This window comes from Chlorocebus sabaeus, chromosome 20, assembly GCF_047675955.1.
Source record: "Chlorocebus sabaeus isolate Y175 chromosome 20, mChlSab1.0.hap1, whole genome shotgun sequence".
Taxonomy (NCBI): domain Eukaryota; kingdom Metazoa; phylum Chordata; class Mammalia; order Primates; family Cercopithecidae; genus Chlorocebus; species Chlorocebus sabaeus.
This window is the reverse complement of record NC_132923.1, coordinates 4606905-4625171: the sequence shown is the minus strand read 5'-3', so window position 1 is coordinate 4625171 and position 18267 is coordinate 4606905. Positions and strand designations below refer to the sequence as shown.

At 37.9% G+C, this 18267-nt stretch overlaps 1 protein-coding gene across 1 annotated transcript in view; it reads right to left on the bottom strand.

Annotated features, from left to right (window-relative positions):
• SPTA1 (spectrin alpha, erythrocytic 1) overlaps positions 1-18267 on the bottom strand; it is a 75376-nt gene that overhangs the window by 54326 nt on the left and 2783 nt on the right. The window contains exons 3-16 of the mRNA XM_007976610.3: positions 17703-17828; positions 15865-16005; positions 14921-15067; positions 12734-12867; positions 12022-12166; positions 10481-10635; positions 8882-9017; positions 8679-8780; positions 6402-6539; positions 5689-5799; positions 4061-4138; positions 3761-3916; positions 2209-2413; positions 653-834 (exon numbers count right to left, since the gene is read on the bottom strand). Of these exons, the coding sequence (XP_007974801.3) occupies positions 653-834; positions 2209-2413; positions 3761-3916; positions 4061-4138; positions 5689-5799; positions 6402-6539; positions 8679-8780; positions 8882-9017; positions 10481-10635; positions 12022-12166; positions 12734-12867; positions 14921-15067; positions 15865-16005; positions 17703-17828 (1956 nt within the window). The remainder of the gene's footprint in view (positions 1-652; positions 835-2208; positions 2414-3760; positions 3917-4060; positions 4139-5688; positions 5800-6401; positions 6540-8678; positions 8781-8881; positions 9018-10480; positions 10636-12021; positions 12167-12733; positions 12868-14920; positions 15068-15864; positions 16006-17702; positions 17829-18267) is intronic.

The following is an 18267-nucleotide window of genomic DNA, read 5'->3' as shown; positions in this document are numbered from 1 at the left end:
ACAGTACCAGGATTTTTATTTGCTTGTTTTTCTCGCTTGTTCATTGGGTATAAGAGTGGCACATATGCAAGTTCATAGTCCTGGTTCTGCTGTTAATTTTTGCTGTGACATTGGGAAAGTCGCTTTACTTCTATGGGTTTCAATTTTCTTTATTTTTTTTAAAAAAGGTAGGATTTAAAGTATTTTTAAGTTTTGAATCACAGAATACCCAAACAGGAAAAGACAACTTTATCCCAAACCTTATTTTATAGGTGAGGACAGTGAGGATACTGAGATGCAAAAAGTGAAATGACCTATCAGAGATCACATAACTAGTAAGCCGCAAGGATGTATACGCAACCCAGATTTCTCGATTGAGAGAAGAGTTTATGTTTAGAAAAGTCAATAAAGCCTTACATCAACCATGAGGTTCTGACCAAAGACACGGAGCACCCAGCACCCCTGGCTAGACTGGAGGAGCTTTTGGGAAAAGGCAGTCGGTTTACTAAAAATTTTGAATTTTTACCTTGGGTTCTTTGCTCTTTTGCTCTCTGAATAATAATAATTACTTATTAAGTAATTAATAAGTAGTAGTTACTTATTACTTAATAATGAGTGTGCTCAGAGCATATACACCCATTGCTTATGGCTGACCAAAGAGCTAACAACAAACCTGACGAGCAGCCACAGCCGACTCCAGGAGGCCATGTTTCCTGAGTCGATTCTGCACGTCGGCCAGGCCTTTCCCATAATCCTCAGAGGTGACTTGCCACTCCACCTCCTCCAGCCAGCGCTGCAAATCTTCTGCATTATTTTCAAATTGCAAACGCTGGTTGGCCTCATCCAACTGGGTCCCTGGGAGAAGACATCAGGTAGAAGACATTAGGTACCACAACTACTCCTCTTACACTATAATATACCTTCCTCCAATTAAAGGATCAATATAATATTTTAATATTGCAAAGAGGAAAATATAACTGTCTCACATGGCTCACAAAAATTCATCTTAAATTTGTGGAATTCTGATAATATTTGTTTCTGAATATGGTAATGTTCTCAAAAGAAAAATAAATAAGAAGTTATATTGCCTGATAAGGTATAGTTTTGCTGTGTCAGATTTTAACCATCTTGGGTGTTTCCTTACGTGATTTTTACTCTCTATCCAGACCTCCTTTTCAAGGAAATTCAAATCCAAACACTCTATTTTCTAGGAGAAGCATAATGAGTTTGGTTCAGTTTTAAATTGGTAAGCTTCTTTTTACAAAATTATTTCCCTGAACTTTACTTTCCCCCTTTAGTGCCTGTCTTTCATTACCAACCGTTCCCCACTATTTTATCTTCCAGAAAATGTCTTTATTCGCACTCTGCTCAGATCGATTCTGTACTATGATCTTATTGCAATTATTTACATTATTTCTGCAAAGCAATTGCTGTATCTCCCGATGGTGAAGAGTAGCAGTGATATATTGTCATAGCCAAGTTCGATTTTGTTTTTCTAAACCAAAAATAAGGATGGTATCAAAAAAAAAAAAATCACTATGACATATTTATTATGTAATAAAGGAAAAGTTATGTTTATAGATGATGTTTATAACAAAGGGCACACTAATAGAAAACTCATTATTTGTGTTAATTACTAAAAAATGATTAATTTTCCAAAGTAAGGGGTAAAATATAAGTGAAGACTCTCCAAGAAGACATGTAGGATTGTTTTAAGAGCTTATAGCAGAACCTAAACACTTTCAAACAGGTTTAAAAAGATCAACAAGTCATCAGGCACTATAAGAATAAAATGTAGGAAAATCACATGTGACATCAACAATCTTTTAATGTCTAATGTAATAACTTGGGTCATAATATCTTGTCTAGATTATAGAACCAAAATATCTAAAACTCATGGTTCAAAAATACTTGTTCAAGGGAAAGAAAAACAACAAAGTAGGAAAAAAGTGAGGAAAACAAAAGTAATTTCAACTCACCTGCCTCTGCCAAAAAAAATTTTTTTCTAAACCCTACACACTTGAAGAAAACATAAAATTGTGTTAATATACAGTGTTATAAATTCAGGTTGGATTTTTAAAATTTTACCAATAAAAGAAAGACATATGGAAGCAAATGAGTAGTATACCTTCTCATAGAGGTCACCAGATAAATTTACAGTGGTAAAGATGAATGTAGTAGATTTCAGAATTTAGAAAATGACTTTTCACCAAAAGCTCTGCCTTTTACCTTTCTGTTTTGTAGCCTCCAGCAACTCCTTCCAGAGGCTGGCAACTTCACTCAGACGAGTGGTCACATTGTCAGAGGCGTAGTGACCACTATCAATCATCTCTTGGCCAGTTTTCTGTATGTTTTCCAGCAGGATCTCATTAACTGCCAATTCCTTTTCAAAGACTTGTTGCTTTTGAACCCTGCTCTTCAAGTTCTGTGTGTCCTGAGATAAGATGAAACAAAAAAGAACCATTACTTGAAGAATTTGAAGAATGAGGGACAGAAATTTTGAGAATAAGAGGTTACTTCTCACTGTAAATCTAACGATGCTAACGAGAAGATAAAAGGGAGAACTTTCATAGTCCAACGTTTGAGAAACTCATGCAACCAATCCCTCTTTCTACATGTGGCAGACATGGCAAACTAATCTGGCAATTTTTTTCCTGGACTTAGATATGGCTTGAAGATCATTTTGAATACAACACCCCATTCAAACACTAACAATCGGAGTTATCATGAAAGGTGAAAATTATCTTCCATTCTTCACCTCATACATGAACCTGCCATCCATTTGACCCATACAGAGATCTGTTTATTAAACATATACTGGAGCCATAACTCATCTAGTGAATGCAAACACGTACTAACAAGCTTCATAAAATGAAATGCAAGGATAAGATGTTCATAGCTCTATCAAGATAAAAGAACAAAAGGATCAGAAGTGTACATTTAAGACTAAATAATATCAAGAAAATAAATATTTTCAATAGATACCGCCCTAGAAATCAAAAGCCTAATTCTTGCCCTGATGGTAAATGTGAAGGTTTGTAAATATACATGTGTGTACATAATAGTTTATATTATATAACATTTTGAGTGCAAAATATGTGTTAGTACAACCCTAAGGAAGAGGAATCTATGGCTCAGAGATAATTCAGGAATTTCCATAAACAAACTAAAGCAAAAAGTCAAGCCCAGGTTTACCTGCTCCAGAGTTTATGCTTCTAACTTTTTGTTAAACCACCTTCTAAATAACTGGATAACTTTAGGCAACTCACTTCCCAACTTAGATCCTGGTTTCTTTATCTATCAAATAAGGGGCTTTCTCCTTCAGCTACAAAATTTTGTAAGTTTATATTATACCAAATATTTAGGTTACTTTTGAGTCCCTAGTAGTTTTCACAAACTTTAAATGTATTGGTGGGATTAGACACAATATTTACCTACTGTAGGGATGCAGAGGGGAGCAGAAAAGGTGAGAAAGGGGCAACAAGCAGCTCAATAAGGAACATTCCCCACCTTCCCCCATTTGGCTAAGAATCACCAGAAATTGTGCCAAAGGAAAGAGGTGAAGAACATTAGAGTACAAGAAAACCAAAATCTAGATCCTTGATATTTAACTGTATAAAATAGCCTTCAGGGAGTCATTACCCTTTTCTGAGCCTCTGTTTTGTCATCTATAAAATGAGGATCACCAGCTGAATTCCAAAATTTCATTTTACTCCAAGACTGTACTTCCAATGAAACGAACTCCTAATAAGTACATCCAGCTCCTGAAAACTCTGCCTACCTTGTAATCTTCATCATCTGCCAACTTTTTCTTCTTGTTGATCCAGTTCTTTAGGTCATCTGAGTCCTGATACAGTTTTTGCAGAAGCAATGAATCCTTCAGCAATCCACGTCTAGTGGCAGCCCTTCCACGTAGGGCATCCCGCCGGGCTAACAGCTGCAAAAACCATGAGTAAACTTACTGTCAGCAAAACCAAATATGGATACATGAGATCCACTGACCACCCTGGTCACCATGCCCACCAACACTTTTCCGATTCTGGTGCGTAGGCACATAGAAGCTCTAGGCCCTTCGACATACCCCGTCACGGATGGCAGCGATATTCTCTGAATCATAATGTTTGTCACCAATCAATTTGGTTGCAGTCTTGTCTACAGTCTGAAAAAAAAATAAAAATGAATACTATGCCCTCAGTGACCACTGAGTAAGTGGCCACAGTTTGGGTAGTTGTTTAAAGATGAAGCATAGCAATGTGGGAGGAGAAGTTTGAAGGCCAGCAGATGTAAGTCCTCATTCAGGTTTCTGTTATAAATTGTATTTCAAAATAAATACCTCAGGGCTTGTCAATTATATTCTCTGTGCCACACTATTTTTTAAATACAGGTTGCAGTAAATGAATGCAGATGTTACTATGATTGATTTGTTCTTGTCTTCAAGAGGAAGCACTACCAATGATACAGCCATGTCCATAGCCAGTCTGTCCATCCATCTATCTGTCCATGTATTCATCGCTCAAATATATCTCTATCTCTGTGTCATCTCTACCTCTATCTCTATCTCTTTCTATCTCTGACTCTAGCTATATCTCTATCTCTATCTCCAGTTACATGGGAGAAGAGTCAGAAATTGTAGAGGTAAGTTTTTACCCTTGTTTAACCAGAAGTCCCCCAAATTACTAGAGCTCAGAATAATTGATTGGAACAGGAAAATGATCTAAAATAAATGATAATACTTTATAAACAATAAATTATTTTACACTGTTAGCTTTGACAAATGAGAATCAACAGAAAGGACACACGTATCAATTAATGAGGGACTCGATATTAATTGGACTTCCACCTCTTCATCATATTGATTTAAGATTAACAGAGAAGACTAGGAATTTGCCTGTTATTTTTGTTGTTGCTGTTGCTGTTGGTGGAGGTAGTGGTATGTATGTGTATGTGGCAAGGGTGGTGTTAAAGTCAGCATCATCCTAGGAACAGCCAGAGACATACAATGTATTGGACCCATGAAGTCTTCCTTTCACTTCTCTGAGTCCTGCCTTTACATTCACCAGCTTTCTGGGACATTGTTACTTAAGGCTCACAGGAAAACTCTGTAGTCGCATTTGATGAAAAACCGAGAGATAAAGGTATACTATAAAGGAAAAATATGCTGTAAAGGAAAAGAGTAGACAGTACTTAGATATCTAGATGTTACTAAGGAATAGAAAATTATATTAAGATATTGCTAGAGGGGAAGAAACAAAAAAATTAAAATTTCTGAGTAATGATTCTATATTTAATAAGAATTCAATAATTTTTATTTACACTGTAGAAAATATAAAACAAAATCATACACTTCATCAGAAAAAAAAAAAATGGCCTACCATCTCGAAAAACTTTCCAAATATGCTTTGTAGAAAAAGAATTGTGTGATAAAAATTGATATGAGTATTTTTCTGGCTATTTTCACTTTTTTCCTAAAGATTAGTATTAAGTTTTTGCTTTCTCACTATATAAACATTTTATGTTTTTAAAATTAAAGAGTTTGAAAAACACACAAATAAACACACCGACAACAAAAGAAGAGATGCAACTTGATTATGGATAATCCTCAGGCTATATCTGGTAGTTAACAGGACCAGTGCTGTCTAGGGACAGGTATTGTGTAAAATTACGTATACAAAGAGGGAGCCAATGCCCAAACTAGGGTCCATTTCTTACTGTGATCTTCTCTTCCTGGGCAGTAAAGGCTTCCTCAAAGTCATCATGCTTCTGAAGAAGGGCTTCTGCACTGCCCAGTGAGTTTCCCAGATCCTCATTTTCCAGGAAGGCCTATAGAAGACAGAAAGACACACCTAAGCTGTGCCTGACTGGTAAGAAACATTCCTCTTGGTATATGTCTGAGACAAGGACTAAGGCAGGAGGGAACAAGGTGGGAATTAGCACACATTATGATAATGGGTAGAGATTAACTTTAAACAGCAGGAGCTCCAGGCCTCCTTCCTGATACTCATACAATTTTCTCACCTATGTTTCTGGGTCTGTCCACATGGAATTCCCCAACCAGTCTAGACATTATTCTGAGCTCTCAAAACTGCCTCAAGTGGCCTACTCACCTCCACTCTGATGTACCCTGCCTGACTCATCAGTTTTCTCTTCTTGACTCTTTCCCAATTTGGTATTTATTTTGCCTCATTTCAACTGTAGTTAAAGTCTCTCTGCTGTGTATTTAAGTATATATGCTTTTGTTATGAGGGAATTGTAGGAGCCTTATAGAAAGGGCCCATCTTTTCTTTTTCTTGCGGATCACCCTGTAGTTCCCAAGACAAGCTTCGACTCACAGGAGTGGTTGTGAGAGAACTCACAGCAGTCACGGTGGCAAATGAAGGGTGAGAGAAATGACTTCTAGAGATGGTATGGACCCCTCCCGTTACCTCTTGTCGACTCATCCAACTGTCCACTTGCTCACTGTCTCGGTAGAAGAGATGGAAATCCAAGCACTGCTCATACTGACGACGACGCTGCTCCCACAGTTCCCGCAGGGCAGCCCAGTTGCTGGCAAGTATTTCCATCTTTGGAAAGAAGGAGATAATGTATATGGAAGACAATTAATTTATTTTATTAGATATTTATTGAGCATATAATAAATGCAAAGCCATTTGAAGGATACAAAAATAAACAGGAAATGGGCTTTTAAGATTCCAACATTTAAGGAAATGATTGTACTATAGGAAAAAATGGGATAAATTCCATAAAAGAGGTAAAACAGTATATGTATAAGGAAATGAAAAAGACTAATTCTAATTAAGAGAGCCAGCAAGTAGAAGTATGAGAAAGCATGGAAAATCTCATACCAAACAGAGATTTAAAAGATAGGGAATGGGTATCAGGACTTAATGCCATAAGCAAATGAACTGCAAATAATTGTTAGATAATGTAATGTGAGCTAGAGAAAAGTGCAGTGTCTAAAAAAGTGTAGACAGTCAATGAAATCCAAGTTCATAGAGCACATAAAACATCACACTGAGACGTTTGCATTTTATTTCCAAAACAAATAAAAACCATCAGGGAAAGAGAGAAGAGATATTCTCAAACACACGAAAAAGCCTTTGTTTCTGGTCAGGCATATGCCCAAGAATTTCCACCTTATTACACCTGCAGCTGTATTATCTCCATCAAAAAAACAGAATAGGGCCAGGTGCTGTGACTCATGCCTGTAGTACCAGCACTTTGGGAGGCCAAGATGGGTGGATCACTTGAGGTCAGGAGTTGAAAACCAGCCTGGCCAACATGGTAAAACCCAGTTTCTACAAAAAAAAAAAGTAAAATAAAATAAAAATACAAAAATTAGCCGGATGTGGTGGTGCACACCTCTAGTCCCAGCTACTCAGGAGGCTGAGGCAGGAGAATCACTGGAACTTGGGAGGCAGAGGCTGCAGTGAGCTGAGATTGGCCACTGCACTCCAGCCTGTGTGACAGAGTGATACTCTGTCAATAACAAAAAAGCAGAATAAATTATCAGATTGCAGGATAACTGTTAAGTTTTTAAGGACTTTGAGTTCTGCTCTTTCTTTGACAGAGCCTTGTTTAAAAAATGAAACAAAACAAAACAAAACTATATTATAATGTCCCCACAGAGTTCTGGGAGAATTCAAAACTTGGTTTTCTCAACCTCATCCACTGCCCAGTGCTAGACGCTACGCTTGGCATCTAGTGAGATGCAAAGAGGCATGCAGATCTTACTGTAACTACCATTCCAAGGTATGCCTAGACTCTGCCACTGGTGCAAAATCTCTCTGGGTCAAGGTGCAGAGTTGAAGCCCTGTGATGTAGGAGGTTAGGATGATGGTAAAACTGATTTCTTCATTCAGTGGAATTCTGGCTGTTTAAGATTGTCCTGTTATTTAATGTAAATTTGAAAATCACAGATGCAGGAATGTCAGCTTAATTTGAGATTGTATAGAGGAAAGAAGTACAAACACAGATGTCAGCCATGCCAGACGCTGTACTAGGCACTGTGGGGGACCCAGAAATGAATAAGGTGCAGTCCTCTTGGAGTTTACAGTCTAGAGATGAGCGTGGGAAGGTCACGAAACCGGGCATATGTCAGGAGGCAAAATGCAATGAAGGTTTCAAATTAGGTAGAAGTCAGAGGGTTGATGAAATAAAGGCTCAGAGATGAGGAAGCACACATCATGTCTTGAAAATTTCAAGTGACTAAATTTAGCAAAACAGTAGAGTTAACTCTCCATATCTGTAGGTTCCACACCTGTAGATTTAACCAACCATGGATATAAAATATTTTCTAAAAATTCCATCTGTACTGAACATGTGCAGACTTTTTGCTTCTTCCCTAAACAATACAGTATAACAATTATTTACATAGCATTTACATTGTATGAAGTATTATAAGTAATCTGAAGATAATTTAAAGTGTATAGGAGAATGTACATGCATCGTATGCAAATATTATGCCATTTCTTGAGCATCTGCAGATTTTGGCACCTGAGGGAGGTCCTGGAACCAATGCCCCATGGATAATAAGTGACAATTGTATATGAAAGGAAACAGTGTAAAAGTTTGATTCATATTATTAATACATTTAAATGACTTCTATCTTTTTCCCATTCAGAGATTATCATATTATTGTGAGATTATGTAATGACTACATATATAATTGGAACTTGGCAAACTCTATTAAACTAGGTTACCTTTTCCCGAACTTCATCGGAGGCTTCATGATTGGCATCCAGGAGGTCTTGACCAGTCTCTTTAGCAGATTGAAATCGGTCATCGTAAGAGTCAATCTCATGCTGTGGCCACAAAACAAAATGTCTGAAAATGCAGCAAGAAACCTGGCATTTCTGGCATTCAGCCTGCCCCCTCCTCCTACTGGAAAGCCTTTCTTCTCTACCTTATGCTGCTGATGCCTGTCCAGCAGAACTTCCCCACCAGCCACATCTGTTGGTAGCTCATCAGCATTGATCGCAGCAGTCTTTTCCTTCATCCAGCCTGAGAGTTCATCAAAGTCAGATGAGAATCGATGGTACCTGTGGGAAAAGTGAGGTAAAAGACAGGAAGGAGAAACCAAATATGAAAGGACATTGAACAAAGAGTTAGGTTTGGGATGAGGTAAGATGTGTGAGATGCTCCTTACTCTAATCCTAGGTTCCCTTTTTCCTGATATATTTCCTGTTATTTACAGTCAGAGATTAGTGTTGCAGGTTGTAAGTCCTTCACCCCAGGTTGTATATTTCTAGGGTCGGTGTGTCACTGTGGGATGTGACCCAGGAGCATCACACCTCCACCACCTCAAGGTCACACCTACCCTAGAGGTACTTAAAATGGAGGAAGGTGCTCACAATGCAGCCAATAAACAATACATATTGTTGTATAAATAAGAAGCGTCTTGTGGGAAGGAGGAACTAGAATTAGCGTTAGGATTCCTCATGTATCTAGCCCATCTTTAACCCTGTTAATAAGAAACAAGAGCTGCAAAACAGTTACCTATTTTAAAAAGTTAAATGCTCATCATTTGTTTTGAAACCATAACCATATGAGAAGCACTGTCCTCTGATTATTTAAGGATTAACCATAAGAATTAATACTGAAATGATGCCTGGTTATTAGGGGTTTTTGTAAGCTTGTAATCCACATTCAGAAAATAATACTGAAGTTATTTTGATGCTCTTCAGCTTGTATTGCATGTCTTTCAGTTCCCTATCTAAAGCCAGAATTTTGAAATGTTTCTTCAGTTGCTTTTCCAGCTTTTTGAGCCACTTCATAGCATCCCACAATAATACAAGCAGGGGAAGATGGAAATTTGCAGATGAGTGGAGGTGGGTTGCTGATCACAGTAGTCTCCCTTTATTTGTGAGAGATACATTTCAATATGCCCAGCAGGTGCCAGAAACTGCAGATAGTACCAAACACTATATACACTACGTTTTTTCTTATACCTATATGTCTATAATAGAGTTTGATTTATAAATTAGGTACAGTAAGAGATTAACAATAACTAATGATAAAAATAGAACAATTAAATAAAATAAGAATTACTTAAACATAAGCACTGTGATACTAGGACAGTCAATCCATAACTTAGACTGCTACTAAGTGACTAACGAGTGAGTAGATATACAGCACGGATATGCTGGACAAAGGAATGATTCATCTTCCAGTGGGACAAAGTGGACCAGCCAGAAATCTTATCATGCCTCTTAGAATAATAAGCAATTTAAAACTTATAAGTTATTTATTACTAGAATTTTCCATTTAACATTTTCAAACTGTGGTTGACTGGTGGTAACTGAAACCACAGATAAGTGGGTACTACTATATTATATCAGTCACAAAGGACTTCCTCTGGCAACTTGAATCTTTTGTCTCTACTGAGCAGGCAGGAGAGCTGATTCTCTCGCTATATGACCCCCTTTACTCTTATTTCTGCTCTTGCGGTTACATCTGGGCCCTGTAGAGATAGATAGAGCAATAAAGGGGAGGGATTTCCCACCAATAAGTTGCCTGCAGTTTTTCATATCTGCTGGTGGCCAGGGCACGAATGTGCTCCCAGTTGGAGACCAGATCTTCTTTCATCTCCTGGATCTGAGGTGCATCTGAAGGATGGGAAAGTGTCAGCTTCTCTGCTTTCGCACATAACTCCTTCACCTTTGGGATGAAAAAGAAACCTAGTAGGAAATCCTAGTACTTTGACTCCCCTTGGCAAAGCTTTGTGGGAGAGGTATAAAAAATCATATGAATAATAATAACTTAGAAATAGACATACAAATATATTTCTATTAATATACTAATGTACTATATCGATAATTACAATTCACTAAGTACTTTTCAATTTCTCATTATGCTAAGTACTTTACATGAATGTTCTCATTTTATATTATTCATTTAATAATACCATGAAGTAGCAATTATTCTTATTTTTCTTTTATGTGAAAACTGAGAGATAAAGTATTTTATTTGCTTAAGATCATTCAGCTAGAAAATGTCAGGAGTAAGCTTCCAAGCTAAGTTTTTCCTTCCCCACTCCTCTATACCATTTCCCTAAATATTACTGCGAAGGCAGAAAGATATTTCTGTCCAGAAGGCCAAGAAAATTTCAGTAATGCTGGATTATTTTCAGGACAACCTCTGAGGAGCAGGGTTACTAGGGCAAAATGTGGATATGGGTGGCTTTTCACATGTTATTAGCCCTTTCATTATACTCAACTATAATCAGATGATGTCTAGCGATTGGAATTTCAATACCACTATTTGTCAAATTATGGGTTTTATTGTTCATTATTAGGGAAAAAGACCAAAAACAACAACAACAAAAAGGAAGAATGAAAGAAAAAGTAGAATGGTGGAAGTTTGCAGAAAGTGGGCACAGGGATAGGCCTAAAATTAAATTACAGCAAATGTGGATCTTTCTGGAGGTTGACTCCCCTATGCACTCTCAGTAGCAATTGGTTTACGTTCTGGCTACATTTGTGAGGGGAAGAAGTAAAGGATGGAAATCATTTAAGAAAATAGGCTTGTTCTAAGTTCTAGTGTGCCTGAGGTTTTCCAGGTTTTAAAAGGAAACCTAAAGGTAGGTTTAGCATTAAGTGTCTTGAAGTTTATTTTAAAAGGAGAAGAAAATGTTTTCTGATCTGCTGAGTATAAAAAGAATCAGGATTCAGCTGCAACAGAACAAAGTGTGGTTAGATGAAAGGGTAGAGTTTGGCCACGGTATATTTTACTCAGTGAGATTAAGAATCAACCTTGGAGGTATAAATATTTTTGTTTTTAAATTGTGAAATAAGTTAGGAAAACACAAGAGAATATAAAACATATATGTATATTTAAATAAAAATAATTCAAATGAAAATAAGCTATATCCAGTATCCATGTACGAGTTATGAACTAGAATGAAGAAGAATATCCAGGTGCACGCAATTTCTTCTTCATTGAAAACAGTGAACTTTCTGTGCCCTCTGGAGGCATAGCAATAGGCAAGATAACAATTGCCTCTTCCAGCTCAAGGGGCTAGCCATTTCTCTAACAGCACCTTACCTTGTCACTCATGACTGCAAGATTTCTCTCAAGTCCTTTGTGACTGTGAAACAGTCCTTCAGAGGCAACAAGGTCTTTGCCATAGTCCTCAGAGGTGAGTACAGGTTCCTTCTCCTTGATCCACTGGATGGCGTCAGTCATATCCCTACAGATATTAATAAGAGCTTCAACCAAAGAAGATAGCAGGCATTGCAGGGCAAACGGTCCAACAGAAGTCACAGCAAGGACCATCCGAGTTGACCCAGGAGCGATTACCCTTTCTTCCTATGTACTAGTAAAAAGTAATATAAAATGTTCTTGCTTAATGGTTATTTCTATTGAGATGTTAAGGTCCTGGGCTTCTTGACAGCTGAGCCTCTAGAGATATGCTCCATATCTGGGTCAGCTCTTTACGAATGCTTTTCTTCTTCCTAACTCCACCTTCCATTTAATTATTAACCTGTTTCCCTTCCCTTTGCAGCGCTTCCATTCCTAAATCACCAGTGCTACTTTTTTAGTTATTTTGATCTCCAGTCTCTACATCCTTGGCCGTAGAGTGGGTCACAGATTTCTTTACCCTCTCCTTTGCTGTCTCAAAGGCAAGTACATGATCCACTTTTGTTTGAAGTGTTGACCACTAATTGTTAGCAGAAGTAGAAAGAGCCTAATACAAATGACACAGTTTTTATAAAGCACTTCAAAGTTTTCCATAAAGCAGTGGCCAGGTCCACACCTTTTGAATCGCTGTAAGTCTGCAGCACTGGACAGAGCTTTCTGTCTCTGGAGAGCCAGACCACGAAGGCGCTCCCAGGCAGCATTCACCTCCTCTTGCTTAGACTGAATTAAGGGTAGTTCAGGATGCTTTTCCTGCCAAAGGAAAACAACACTGGAGTTATACAGAGAAGAGATTATATTTTAAAAATGATTCAAACACTTTTCATTTTACGCTGGTTCGTGCTTTTTCAGAAGTGAAAACTGACCATTGTAGCTAGGCACTGAGCTTCATCATAGCCCTGCTCCCTAGCTCCAACTTGATGTACATTACCAAAACCCAGAAAAACAACCTGCCAGATGTTGCCTCTGTGCCCACAGCAGTGTACTAGCCTGTTAGCACAGGTTGCCCAGCCCTGATGTTATTTTGAGAGCTCCACCTTGTCAATGCTTGAAATCTCCCTGAGATCCTGGAAACCAAGGAAAAGAAGAGGAAATTCCTTTTTATGAAATATGACTTTATTTTCTCAAAGATTAGTACCGTGAGTCTTAACTTTTTTGTGGTCCTCACACCTTTGAGAATCCAATAAAAGCTATTTTTCTCTTCCCAGAATTATAGACACATGCTTTCACGTATGATTTTGCAGGAAATTTCAGGCATGTTTGCAAACCATCCAAAGTAGTGAGATCTGTGAGTACTAGATGAAGCTAGAAGCATCAGTCTGTGTTGACACTTTGTAATTTTGAGGCATTCCCATATGCTTAAGTCTCCTTACTCTTCCTGTCCCTGTTTCTCTCCATTTCATTTCCATTCCCAAGTCTCTCCAGACAGAATTTTCCACATTCTCCTTCTCAAGTACATGGTTCTTTCTATTACAGCAGTGTAGGCCCCACTCAAGAGCACAGAATATAATCTAGCTGTGCTGGATTTATTCTTTCTGTGATAGACTGGAAAAAATGGCATGCTGTTTTGCTGTTCATCCCTTCAAAAGGTCGAGTATGTTTCCTCAAGTCTTGGATCTTGGATGGTCTTTAACTTGCTTACTGATAGAGAAGTAATTTTCTATGACTTCCAGCACCTGGGCCTCAAGAAAACTTTCATTTTCTATTCTCACACTCTTGTAACACTGGTGTGTAAGAAGCATGGTCTACTATATGATGACAGGTCACCCAGAGATCTCCTCAATCCTCCCAAATCATCCTCACCAGGGCCCCAGATATGGGATTGAGGCCACTTTAGATCCTTCACTCCAGCTGAGCCACCCGATAACTTCACACACATAAAAATGCCAGGTAAGATCAGGAAAACAGCCCAGCAGAGCAGCTCAATCATCTGACTCACAGAGTCATGAACAAGTAAGATGTTAAGTTTCTTGATTAGTTAGACAGTAATAGATAAATGAAAAACTTCCACAGCAAGAGAAAAGTGATGGAGGTAGAAAATTGAGAAACTACTGGAAATATGGCCTGAAAGAAAAATAGGGAAATATAGGTTATTTTTCCTACTCCAGTACTCATTCATTCTGAAGTCTTCTTTTTATTAAGTCAGGACAATCATTCTCATCATAGAGCTGCAATCATAATGAAACTATAAATGGAAAAGCAAAATGTAGATAACAGTTGGAGTTTATTTATTTTACATATATATACTTACATATACATGTAAACTTATATATATATATACACACACACACACACACACATCACAAACTCAAGTATTTTCTTAAATAAAAGTAAAACTGCTTCCTTTCCTTCCTCAATTCTCCCAAATAATCTTGCATAATGATATTACATATGCACATATATGTATAAATAATGATAGCTCAACATTATTTTATATGCTCTGCTACTTTATTTTTGTGCTTTTTTCATGAAGAAACAGTGCCCCATTAACATGAGTAATCAGTGTACTACATGGTACAGGAGCTATTTAAATGGCAATAGCTTTGCTGCCTGTTGTGTATTTAATTCCTCCAAACACACAAAAACACACTCTCTCTTTCTCTCTCAATCTTCCATTTCAATAGACTTGTAAGGGGTGGGTCCAGAGAGGAGAGGAAACTGCTCAGGGTATGTTACTCCAGGGACATGCCAGTCTCTGTTTTCTCACAATGCCCCATCTCCCTCATATCCCATCTACTGATGGCCAGAAGTTATTCTTAAGGATCAGAACCCTTTCCACGGAGTGAATATTTTGCTCCCACCTCACCTTGGCACACTCATTGGCGTATTGGTTCACGTCATCAACTCTCCCTTCTTTAGCTACCAGGTCCACTTGGAAGTCTTCAAATTTCTTTTGCAGAACTTCTGTGCGCTCCCAGTCTTCACCTAGCTCCACTGATGTCGCTATAGCCTCCTGTAGACACATGCGTTTACTGAGTTGCCAGCAAACATTTAGGAGTTTCTGTAGTTACTCAAAACTCAAAACCCCTGCTTGCATTCCCAGGATAACTCAAATGGAGATACTGGGGGAGACTGGGAGAAGCTCTCCTGGGAAAGGCCAGCAGTAGAAGTATATGTGTTAAGGCAGCACCTTGGCACAAGGGAAAGTGCTCTTTTGGGCAGTTCTTTAGCGAGTTTGTAGCATTATTGGCAAGAGACCCTGAAAGTATCCTTTTGTGTTTGGAAACATGAGAGATAAATGCATACTGTTTCTACTCAATTCAATATACTCAGTATCTGCGAAAGTATTTTGTTAGGCATTTGCTTATCTACATCTTTAGTCCTATTAAATTATTCCTTAAGTATTCAGAAAAATGAAACCATCCATCATTCCAGGCACTGAGACACAAAGGAGTAGAGAAAGAGCTGTCAATAGTCTAGGCCAGACCCCAGAGTCAGAGCAAAAATATAGGAGAAGTAGTTACAAATCATGGAAGTGGAAGAGGGATGAGCTTCATTATCTTTCATTGCATGGTCTTTGTGTAAGTCATGCCTTTTTCGTATTCAGATCCATATGTTCAGACTTACTTCCACACAATGTTAACCTCCAGATACCCCTAAATTTTGGCCTCAATTTCCTCTTGTTCCAAAGAACAAAGGCCAGGAACAGACATCCTGACTTCCTTGTGAGTAGTCTGTGGTAATGTGCTATAGGGTACCTGGGATAGAGGAGTGGGAGGCCCTATGTGATTGCTATTTTAAGTTCTGTACCTTGTCTCCAATCCACTCTAAGATGTCAGCACACTCCTGTACGTACTGCTGGAACTTCAGGGCCCGCAGCAACAGGGCACCCTTCTCCAGGGTCAGCTCTAACAGCAGGTCCCACAGGCGGCGTAGTTCCTCTATATGGGCCTTTAGGAAAGAGGGGCAGAACCACTCAGCCACAGACACTGTGAGCAGGGAAACACTCAGAGACTTGTACAGAAAGAGACTGGATAAAAATTCTTCTCTCAGTTACTCATGCATTAGTTGCTCAACATATATTTAAAAGAGGAAATAAGATAGATATATGGAAATAGCTAATAAGCCAAGCCAAATGTGATCTTACATAAGAACATTTTGTAAAAATGCTTTGAAGTTTTAAAGGATGGAATAATTACAAACAATAAGATGGGAAGGAGGAAGAAAGCATGGAAAAGTGTTCATTTGAACTAAGCCTTATGGAGTAGAAAGATTTTTGACAGGTCAATAATAAGCATAGCATGTTCTAAGAAGAGCCACAGAACGGAAAAGGCATAGGAGAAACTTAGCATGAATTGTCTGCCAGAAAGTGTGAGAGAGATAATTTTTACAAGTTATAAGGAACCATTGGCACCAAAGCAGTAAGAGTGTTTTGGGACTATACAGTTTGAGACTCCACAGAGGGCTTTGAATGCCAGATTAACTCAGAACTTTATGTATTAGCGGTCTTATATAACTGAAATTGCTGCCTATGTCATATCTTCAAGAATCTTATATTTTTCAACTACTCCATTGCTCTGGGTAGCATGGGGACCACATATGTCTTTAAACCCTACAATGGTACCATTTGCTACAGCCCCAGTGATTCTGACAAAAATGAAGATGTTTCAAACATTTCTCAAACATTTTAATTAATGTAGATGCTGGTTGCATGCAAAACTGTGCATAATACAAAAGTTAGTTCTACTATATACAAATAAACAAGTTTTGAAATTTTCCTTTTATGGGTTCTTCTTTAAAATAAGATTCTACTCTGGCTAAAATCTGTGTTCCTTGACCATATTTTGATGACAGAATGGGCTAGAATTGTTATGCTATATATAGAAAAGTCACACCCAGTTTTAACATATATGATGCAAATTTGTTTTCACAATTTAAAAAATACATAAACAGTAAAAAGTTCACTCACACACAAAAAAACTGAATTGATGATATTAGCACCAACATTTGGAAGAGTTCATAGATTAAGTCCAAAAATAGCTGTTACATTAATAATAGGTTACAGAGTATGAATACTTATTGAAATAGTGATGATCTTCAGTTCTAGATGTTCAGAAGAAATTTTCTGAATACATGACATTTTAGGAGTTTTTAGAAGTGATAAGAAGGGATAGTTTGGAGAGATGCAATAGTAGTCATAGGGTATGGGGTATGAAAAGAAAGGCATCATAGCCAATGGAAAAATATTTTGGAAAACATTCAAATGAGAGAGCATTCCTTGTTTGGAGAAGTTAAGAGACAAGGACATTGAGGTTAGAAGAAATAATTAGAAAGAACATTGGAAGATACTAATTGATCTGGGCAATGTGGAATAGGTTTAAGAGGGCTTGATCTTGAGCCAAATTATCCTGCAATGTTATAGGAGGAATTTTATGCCCTTTAATGACAGCTCTCATATCACAGCTCTCTTCACCCCAAGAAACACAAAGATATCCCATCATTTTTTCTGCCTCAACCTCAAGGGAAGATAAGAGGCAGGAGGCCTGGGTACAAGCCAGTCACTTCAAGGTTTATATCTCATATAATCAACTAAAACCCTGAAAACATAATCAATAATGGGAAACTTCTTCAAGGGCCCATACATATACCTTCGTTTCTTCATGGGCAGAATGACCCATAGTAAATCGTTCTTCCCTTGTTTTTTCCAGTTCAGACATGACTCTTGATTTTGTTTGCACCTCTGCTTCAAAGGATTGATGCTTCTGATATTTCCCCTAAAGTTTAGAAATCAGAGATTTTGGCTAATGAAGCACAGTCTTCACAGGAAATGTTCACTCTATGTAGAGCCACTGAACACAGGTTCTCAAAGGGTCCCAGACTCAGTTAGAGGCCATAAAGAGTGTTTTCCTGTCCCCACTGGCTTTAGGAAGTTTTCAGTAAATACTATCCTGAGCTATGTTGAGCCTTATGACCTATGCTGAGCCTTATTTTAAAGGCTCAATAGACTGCCATAGGAATAAAAGAGTGTAACACACAGTGTCCTTCCTCATCAGGAAAGAGGAATAACTGATTTTTTTTCAAAGTAGAGCACAATGAGAAAGATGATAGTTATAATAATGTTTTTTTTTTAATTGAGAGTTTTTCTTTTCATGCTGTGCCTGTTCTTGTAATCTATAAATTGATCCATTCAATATGGCACATTATTTTGCTCTT